This window comes from Anser anser, assembly GCF_964211835.1.
Source record: "Anser anser genome assembly, chromosome: 6".
In the NCBI taxonomy this organism is placed as follows: domain Eukaryota; kingdom Metazoa; phylum Chordata; class Aves; order Anseriformes; family Anatidae; genus Anser; species Anser anser.
In genome coordinates, this window is record NC_139726.1 from 7933936 (window position 1) to 7944215 (window position 10280).

The following is a 10280-nucleotide window of genomic DNA, read 5'->3' on the forward strand; positions in this document are numbered from 1 at the left end:
TAGGAGACTGCATCAGCCAGGTCCCCTCGGCTACTAAGGAGAATATCACTAGGCAAAGGCTGGCAGCTTTGTGTCTCCCAGAGAAGGACTGAAGAGCACCCACCCACACTCCTGGGACCTCCACCGGAAATCCTGGGCGGTCAGCTACACCAGCATCTGCTCTCGGACCGCTTTTCAACACTGAGAAATTCAGAGCTAGCTCTGTAACAACTAACTCCTTACAGCTTTTCTTCTGGTAGCCTTCAACCAGTGTGCAGGGACTCTGTTAGATATTTGTTCCCCATTTATCTAAATCGAGGTTGGATTCTTGCCCCCAAAGGGAAGCGACGGTGCTTCTCAGACACTGCTCAAAACGACAACGTCGCTGCAAGGAAGTTGTGTGGAAATAGTTTTTCCTTTTTGATTGTTTGTTTGTAGTACAGTAACGAAGCAGTGGAGTTATGTTTAACATAATGAAGTCTCATAACTGAAATTTGCAATTTGTGTGTCTGTGTTTCTCAGAAAACAAGCTGCTCTTTCCTTCCTGGGATTTTCTATATATCTTTAGTAACAAGTGGTGGAGATGATACTGTTATGTACTGTACTGATTGTAACTTGCTGCTTAGATTTTTCTCTACAATACAGAATTTGTCTTTTGCAGTATCTTTTGCATGGCTCTAAGATGCCTCTGCCTGGTAGTCCTAAGAGACTGCAGTAACCTCCAGGAGTTTATAGCACCTATCAGTTTTCAGATAATCTATCTGCTGCTTGGAGAGATGCCAGTATCTTGGAATGCGAAGGCCAATTTGTTGCTCCTTATCTGCATGTCTTCCTTAAGCAGGTCAGCTCTGAGCTGTCAGCAGCAGCTGTGCTGGCGCAGGGGCTGAGGGTGGCCCACACTTCGGCAGCAGGAGGAAGCAAGCCTGCTGCAGCGCACTCGCTGTGGGACCAGCACCACTTGCAGCCCCGCTCCGATTCTCAGCAGAGCAGTGAGATCCCCAGGGAGTTGTTGTCATCTCCCACCTGGCGACTGCTTTCCGAGCTCCCAGATCTGTAGGGTGTCTCCTGGCTCTTGACCAGAAGATTTTTATAGGCTGGATCCCTGTTGGGATCCAGAAGTGCTTTTTTGACCTACACGGCATCGTGCATCCTGGGCTGCTATTGAAGAGCTTCTAGTTGGGCAGGAGGGACGAGCGAGTAAATAAGAAGCATCTTTATCTCTCTAATCCTTTCGTGGTTTCTGAGAGAAAAAAAATGAATAAGAAATAATAAATAGAGTCCAGAAAGAAAATTAGAAATAAGAAATTAGCAATAGAGACTGCAATCAGCTGCCTAGTGACAGAGAAGTTGAATTCCAGTTTGTGTTCCGTGGTATTCCAAGGATGGGTCTTGTACATGGCCAAGTCACTTGCTCTCTATTTCCACATCTCAGTTAAAGATATTTCTCCCTCTGCATTTTGAACTGTGATTCATTTATGTTTGCAAAACACCAGTAGGTAATGCTATCTTTTAAATTCTAAAAGATTGAAAAAAATCTAGTCAAAATTTTCCTTGTTCTCTGAGAAAAAAGGAACTTAATATATATTCATAGAAACTCTCTTCGAAAATAATTTAAACATAATAACGCACTTACAAGTATACCAGTACAGGTATATCTGTTCTGGAAATAATTTACAGTACTGATCAAGAAAAGCATATATATATATTTTAATTCAGTTTAATGTATTTGATACAAACTATAATAACAGATTTGAAAAGGTGGAGTTTTGATGAGATCGATGATGGTTTTTCCTGTATTATATTTTTTTTGTGAAGATGCTTTTGTGAAGATGCTTGTTTCAGTTGTCCTGACAGGATTGTGAGACAAACCAACTTCGTCCTGCAATTTGCAAAAATTGCCTAGTTATGTAACAATACACGTTTATTTTTTGTCCAAATCACACAGGTAGCTTCTTAGGTCAGCTTCAACGTTTGTGCTTATGGTGGGAACAAGTCAGTTAATGTATTGCTTTCATTCCAAAATACTAGTTAATACTTGTATTCAGGTTTGTTCTTTAGAGCTTCTTTGTGGTATTCCCAAGAGAAACAATGTACAGAAAACTGGATCAACAAGTGTAAGTTCTTGGGAGACTTTCTTGTGGTTGAAAAAAAATTTGCACTCAAAGTTTTTCATTTCATTAAAAAGAGCAATTTGGCCTTCATCCAAGTAGTAAAAAGATATTATTTTTAAAAATGTGAAAGGGTTGCAAAGGGAAGAAAAATAGGCCTGTTTCTAGCAATTTAACTCCAGAGTAAATCTGTTGCCTTAATTGCCATCGCATAAAATTTACCCAGTTTAATTTTCATAATGGTTTGGTTTGTTTGTACTTCAGTCAAAGGTAGATATTTTAATACTGTCACTTCAGTCAAGTGTAGTCACTTCAACACTTACAAACTCATTCGGGAAAGTTGAAATGCTGCATGTAGGTTTCCTGTGAAGAAAGATGGTTACTTCAAGTGTGGTACTAACGAACCAATTAGTAGGAGAATATCTGCGTGAAAAATCATGCTGCAGATTCTTCTCATAAAGCCGTATGAAGAAGAAACATAAGAAGAAGAAACAGCTTAGCTCTTGAATACCTTCTTTCTGCCAATTGCTGTTGAATGTTGCTGAAGCCTTCCATTTTGAAAAGGCAGTGACACAACATGCAGACGTGCTGCCACCTTGCCCTGCCATCGCCGTGCCTGAGACCTGGCGTGCAAGGATCACCTCCAAAATTGTCACTCTCTGATTTCGCTTCTGACAGCTGAAGTACCAGAGGTGAGGGTGCTGCTGATCCTGTGAATGCCCATTTACTAAAGTCAGGATGGTGTCGACAGCAATATTTGGTCACAGGTTGGTGCAGTTCCCTTTGGCACCCAGGACGGACTTTAATCTGGGGACGTCAAGACAAAAAGTTCCATCTAATCTTTCTGATTTTCTCAGTTCACTTGCCAGTGAACTTCAGTGCGAAGGTTTTCTTCTCTTAGAGTCCTTTTTGATTAGAACTTTTTCAAAACTACTTGTTTCTGATGCATGGAGCAGCCAATAAAAGCATCATCAGGAAGTTTATTAATGTGACTGCAGAACTGCTCATAGGGGTGGTAGCCTGCACTGCTGAAGAGAGTTTTGAGTGAAGAATAATATCTAGTACATTGAGATTGATATGTGAGCGGTAGGAGGCTCGTATCAGAAACATAAAGAAAGTACTTTGTTCTCTTATCCATCACCCATATTTAATCTAGGGAATGTTACTGCTCACTCTGTTCACTCTGTAAGTCAAAACCAGAGATGAAAAAGAAGAACTTTATATGTTTTTCCTGACAACAGTAATGTTAACCTGTGAACAATTTGGGATGTTTGTGTAAAATGTTGTGATATATGTGCATCCCTTTCTTTTTCTTCAATTTTGTCAGCTTGTTCGGAACAAAAGCTGTTGGCTAAACAAAAATATATTATTATTGCATTTGCTGATGTGCTATCTAAAACAAAGCTATATTTTAGTCTATCCTTCCACTGGGAAGAAGTGAAAGAAGAGAAAACAGCTGAATACATAGATACAAGTAAGCAGGGTAAAACAGAAGTCGTGTTTGTAGCCTTATATTGAGAGATCATTTAGATTGCACAATCTCGTTGCGTGTAATTTTTTTTCATTCTAACTTGATTGTTCGGTTACTTTTTTTTTTTTTAGACCTGAGTCATGGTGCTCAATTGGATTGCCATTAGCAAATAGAGCAAATAATAATAAAAGAAAAAAGTTGCAGCTAGAACAGACATATTAATGTCACAGTGACATCAGTAACTACTCGTGTACAGGGCATCTTGCAGGAAGCACTTAGTGAATTCATCAGTCCTATTTCATATTGCATTGACTTAATGTACAAGCGTCCTTTATGCACTTCAGGTTTTTCCAAATGAAATTGGCCCAAAAGCCTATCAGAAGAAACTGCAAACACGTCAAATTGCGTATTTAAGAGGGATTGAGCCCCAGTAAACAAGTGTTAATTATGATAAAGGAAAAAAACATTATGGTGGGAGGAAAAAGAGGAGCAAGGTGCCACTGAAAAACAATTTTAAACTTGTTGGAATGTTAAGTCAGTAGTCCTTGGAGCAAATGCTGTCTTTTTCAGCTTCTGCAGTCAGATTGTTGGAGCTAGTTGTGCATAGCTTGGGGCTGTTTTTTCCTGAAAGTACAAAGAAACCCTCATCTACTGTTTTTATCTACACTGACAGTCTAAAAATTCTTGTTTCATATTGCTCACTTGCAGTGAAGAATAGTGCTGAACACTAGGAGGTCTGCAGTGGAAATAACACTGAAAGTACATAATCTAAGAATACATCAAGACTATAGAATGGCCTTGCAAGAAGCAGCATTCAGAATTTATTATTACAGACACAATGCTGTATATGGTTTTGTAAATTGCAGTTCAGGTTTGTAGGTTAAGAGTCTGTCTTTATGATAGCACAAGAGAGCGTTAGAAGTGTAGAACTGAAGGAATTTACCTGAATTACCAAACTGAGTTACTGACAGCTCAGTACCTATCTTACTTAGAAAGTACTGCAGAAGCTCCTGAGACATGCTCATGAGAAGTGCTAACTGGTTTGAGATGCTGAGCTAGGCAGATAGCTTGGGTTCAGTATTGACTGGATTCTCGGGCACCTCCAAGTACAATCTGCTAGTAGAGATTTACATTGTGAAAGATGCTAAGTTTCTTCTCAAATCAGTCTTTATAGCCATTTATAAACACTATTTAATTATATGTCTTACATAATTTTTTTTACTCTGTCATTAAAGTGTTTTATTTGGAAAAATACAGGCACGAATCTCCAAAGAATTTGAATTTGTAACCCTTATAAAACCATTGTCTAATAAATTCCAGAGGTTGAAGAATTAAAAGGAAAAAAAAAAAAAAGAATGCTAGCATCACAATCTGACAACCCAAATGGAAAAAGGGATAGCTTGTATTTGAGGGATCTTTACTGTGTTGCATCTGAAACACTTCACTTCTGTGGAGGGCTTGGGTTAATCACCTGAGAATGATCTCTAGCTCCTGTAAGTAAAGATGTCATTTATAATTATTACTTATCAGTTTCCAGACAAGCAATTCATCATCAAATGCTCATTGAGGAAATCAGCATCTCAAATATCTTGATCTTTTTTTAATTCTTGTTTGGTTCAAGCAGGATTTTGTCACGTGTCCTTGTGAGATTGCTGTTTATAATCAGTACTGTAGAGTATAGATCCAGTTAGATCAGGATAAAACTATGCTATGTTATATTATAGCCACTTGTCTGGTGAACTCTGGAATATCTCTGATTCAGGAGAAGCTGGGTAACCTGTTCCAGTGACCGTATGACCACTCTCCCCCAGTGCAGGACTTTGCATTTGCCATGCTGACAGCTATGGCACGTGCTCTGCTGCTGCTGGTTCTTTTTGTTTCATGTTTGGTGAGAGCTCCTCCTGTGGGAGCCTGTCTGCTGCGTTAATGGTGTTAATGACTTCTGTTTTCTTAAAGGTTTCTCATTTGTGTAGGCAGTTCCTGTATGGTAACATCTCAAAATAGGAAAAACTGGAACATAAGGTACCCGAGGAACTATATGATCATTTTGTATAATGTATTTGTCCATACTACTAGAGAAAAGTCCTGATTCCAATTAGTGCCTATTCATTTTTTTCATTATAAAAAAAAGAAAATCTAGAATAGATTTTTTGGAGCTACCTTTTTTATTATGATTCTTTGCATCATCTGACTTTTAGCCTTCTTGTTTTTAAATTTTGTAGTTACAAATTGAAATATTTTAAATTGTGTTTATTTTTTATTCCAGTTTTTGCACGTGTGTGTGTGTGTAGTGTAATTCCTAGAAACCATCTTAAGAAAGATGAAAGGCCATGGAATGACAAGCCATGGTATTGCCAATAAAACTTCAAAAGTACATTCGTTTGTGAGATTGCAGTGGTTAAGAAATAGCTGGCTAAGCATCCCTTTGACATTTGGCTGTTCCCCGGAAAGGTGACCAGACTCAGAGGACAGGCATTGACCACGGCTCCCAGCCACTAATGCTGTGTCCAGAAGGTCAGCCTGTTGCCTTCCTCAGGATGAAGGAGGAGGCAATTCCTCAAGTAAGCAGTTTGGTGTCTTTCATCTTCTTGCAATCTTCCACGTGATCTTTCCTATCACTTTAGTTACACTCCTTTATTTATAAACAGCAGAAACACTTCTTTGCTCAGTGTTCTCAGAGGTGGGCAGAAGGGGGAAGACTGGCTTAAAATGCTTATTTGTATTCCTACATATTCCAGGAAAATTATTATTTGGAATTTCCATTGGCTTTCCTGCTCTCTTAATTTATTCTTCACACTTATATTTATTAGTAGAAAGAGGAAGTATTATACTGTTCTTTCCTACTTGATCTAACTGAAAACCAACTTTTTGATGAGTCTCAGTGAGGTCGCTGTATTGTACAGCTTCATAGATCAATGTCTTCAGTGATTTATACCTTCCCATTGATTCTAGAAAGCTTGCCATTTCCAGACTGCCGGCTGTGTTTTCATCGCTTGTTTTCTATTGGCTGTAGGGCCTACAGTGTTTGATCAAAAGGTTCATCATCAGTGTACTATTTGTTTGATTTATAGAGCAAACAAAGCATAGAAATAATGATCAGGCTAGGATGTCATTTTAGATTTGAAAAGTAATGTTGGCTTCAAAAAAGCAATGACAGTTCAAACCAGTTTGAGAAGCTTCCACGAGGTGGGACTTGATAGCAAGTCTCTCGTTAGTTTCAGTGGGAACGGGTCCGTAGTGAGCTGCACAATCCTAGTTTCCTTTTAGTAAGATTTGAATATTTAATGTTCTTATTGTCTCTTTGTTAACACAGAGCATTAGAGATGTGGATGAGTCTTTACTGTACAATTCTCACCAGGCTGCTGTGCTTGCATCCTCTTATGGTACAGACAAGTGTCTTAAACTCTTAGTGCTCTGGGGCGACCAAGCTGGGCTGTTGCGCATTTTTTGATGCCCAGCTTACTTCCAGAGTACAGTTTCCATCTGCTACCTTTCAAGAGAAATGAAGCAGCATCGATCAGAAGGACGACACTTATTCTGCCTTTGCAGGACTTCCGACCCAAAGTATTTTGCTGTTCAGCTTGCAAATCCAGCCTGCCTTTAGTTGTGCAATGCATGGGGTGCAGAACAGACACATTGTAGAAGATTCAAATATGGTCTTTGTTCCAGGTAACTCCAGCAGTACAGGAAGCTAAGGGAAAAGAAATAAAAAAAGAAAGCTGTTCCATGCCGTTGTTTGCTGCCTTCAGCATGCTCACTCCAGAGCTTTCTGTAAGATTTGATCAACATCATGTAGGAGATGCATATTTCCTCTTGCAAAACAGTCTCTCTGTCTCTGCCCTCCCTGTCTCCCCCTTGCAGGCAGCTGCCTTTGACATTAGCTGGCTTATCACTTTTAAGAGGATTCTGTCATACCAAAAGCCTTTGTCATCCTCCCCCTTACTTGACTTGATTTTAAGCACAAATAGTATTTATCCTGCACCTTTTCCAGATAGGGTATGTGATATATCGGGGCCTTTTTAGCCCATGAAACACTGAAACTAGATTATTAAATATATGAGCTGTATTTAAACACTCAAGGAGGGGTACAGTGTTAAGTGCACATCATAGCAAAGCAGGATGTGTAGTCTTCTTTATGCCACTGGTGCGCAAAGTTCACCAGGTTTTGTAATTAGAAGATGAATTGGTTACTTCTTTAGGTGATGGACATCTGGGATTTACTCTGATTGAAGTTGCATTACTCCTGTTCTGTGACGAAATCTCACAGCCTGTGCTTTCTCCTATCTGTTCTACCATTGTTAGCCACATCTATTACATGTCAGTCTCTCTCCTAAAAATAATTGTTTGTTTTTGAGTTACATCAGAGGTACCTTTGTCAATTTTTTTTTTCTGAGTTCATTGAAATACTTTATGTGAATGTACTTTTCAGGGTAACTTGAAGGGAAAGGTGTTTAATGGCTATTCTATAGATGCTTGATTGTTGTACCAGTGAGTAGCAAGCAAGAAAAAAAGAGAACTATAGTTAAGGTTCCCATGTGATCAGGATAACACTAATGCTGGAAACCTGATGGAATGGCTCTTTGAAGTCAATGTTTTGAGGCTTTGTGCCTCATGGTTTGTGTAAGAGTGTGTAATGATTAAGCCCATAGCTTATAAAATTGATTCTTGATTAAAGTCCTCTTTAATATCTTTATCGATGATCTGGATGAGGGCGTCCAGTGCACCCTCAGTAAGTTTGCAGATGACACCAAGCTAAGTACGTGTGTCGATCTGCTCGAGGGCAGGAAGGCTCTGCAGGAGGATCTGCATAGGCTGGAGCGATGGGCTGAGGTCAACTGCATGAAGTTCAACAAGGCCAAGTGCCGGGTCCTGCACCTGGGCTGCAACAACCCCAAGCAGAGCTACAGGCTGGGAGATGAGTGGCTGGAAAGCTGCCTGGCCGAGAAGGACCTGGGAGTATTGGTGGATAGTCGGCTGAATATGAGCCAGCAGTGTGCTCAGGTGGCCAAGAAGGCCAACGGCATCCTGGCCTGTATAAGAAGCAGTGTGGCCAGCAGGTCGAGGGAAGTGATTGTGCCCCTGTACTCGGCTCTGGTGAGGCCGCACCTCGAGTACTGTGTTCAGTTTTGGGCCCCTCGCTACAGGAAGGACATGGACGTGCTCGAGCGAGTCCAGAGAAGGGCGACCAAGCTGGTGAGGGGTCTGGAGAACAAGTCTTACGAGGAGCGGCTGAGGGAGCTGGGCTTGTTCAGCCTGGAGAAGAGGAGGCTCAGGGGCGACCTCATCGCTCTCTACAGTTACCTGAAAGGAGGCTGTAGAGAGGTGGGGGTTGGTCTGTTCTCCCACGTGCCTGGTGACAGGACGAGGGGGAATGGGCTAAAGTTGCGACAGGGGAGTTTTAGGTTGGATGTTAGGAAGTACTTCTTTACCGAAAGGGTTATTAAGCATTGGAACAGGCTGCCCAGGGAGGTGGTGGAGTCACCATCCCTGGAGGTCTTTAAAAGACGTTTAGATGTAGAGCTTAGGGATATGGTTTAGTGGAGTACTTAGTGTTAGGTCGGAGGTTGGACTCGATGATCTTGAGGTCTCTTCCAACCTAGAGAAATCTGTGAATCTGTGAATCTGTGAAAGTTTTAACATGGTAATAGTCCATTACTGAGCTAGCTAATTTTTAAAAAAGGCATTGTTAGAATTGTCATTCACAGTGCTGATTTTTAATTCAGTTGTGTTTATGGGTTTTAATTAAGATAATCTTTTGCTGTTAAGTCTTTGAAGAGTTATCAGATATTTGCAGTTATTCAGGCTGGACAGTTCTTCATGAAAATACATATTTTTATGTCTAGAGTTTTTGTTGGCTGTTTTTGTAGTCTGGATGTTTTGCTTGCTCTATCTCATTCTCTTAACAGAGAACTCGGGCACATAATTAATGGTGTTAGTAGCATTCAGTGTTCAAATCTAGCATTTTTATAGACATCTTGTAAAACCGAACAGCCGTAAAGCAGCTAATAATACCCAGTCTGACTGACTTGTAATAGACTGGGGCACTTCGGAAAATTTTGCTGTCAGGTTGATTCTCTCTAGTTGTCTGTTAGTGTGGGTCTTAAATCAGTGTTCAGGTAGTAGCTTGGTTCTCAGCCCATTATTTAGTAATTCAAATATTAGCTCAAGATGAAGAAAGGTGAAATACATCAGGCATGAACATATGTTAGCTTTTCCTTAATAAACTGCTTTATATCTCAGTGGCAGAATGTTTCCATTGAAAGAAGATACACTCAATTTTCATTGCAACCTTAAAAGAAGAAAATGCAAGTTACTCTATTTAAAAATGATAAGTTCCAAATTTTAAAAATCTTAAGTAGATGTAGCAGTTCATTTGTGCATACACTTTTGTAGAACTGGCATATCAGCATGTTTAATAAACCCTTCATGACTCCATTTATTTAGTTCTGTAAGTCACAATTTGCTCTGTCTTTTTTTCATTCATATACAAGGAAGATTTGAAGATACTTGCATAGTTAACTTCATTTCCACCTGTGAGTAATGACATTTTAAAAAATCGTTTCAGGAAAAGCTGTCAGAAGACAGTAGGAAATGTAAAGAAGGCATGGAAAAAATTCACACAGTAGTAGATGAAGATTCAAGGAGTGAAAGCAGCAGCACTGAAGAGGAAAGAGAAAAGACAAAATTGCTATTAGAGCGTTTGAAGGCTCTGGAGGTAAGAA

The 10280-nt window shown here is 39.9% G+C and overlaps 1 protein-coding gene across 21 annotated transcripts in view; it reads left to right on the top strand.

The window, feature by feature from the left end:
• NCKAP5 (NCK associated protein 5) overlaps positions 1-10280 on the top strand; it is a 439736-nt gene that overhangs the window by 307934 nt on the left and 121522 nt on the right. For all 21 annotated transcript variants that reach the window (XM_083841922.1, XM_083841921.1, XM_083841907.1 and 18 more), the window contains one exon: positions 10124-10273. In XM_083841922.1, coding sequence (XP_083698048.1) covers positions 10124-10273 — 150 coding nt within the window. The remainder of the gene's footprint in view (positions 1-10123; positions 10274-10280) is intronic.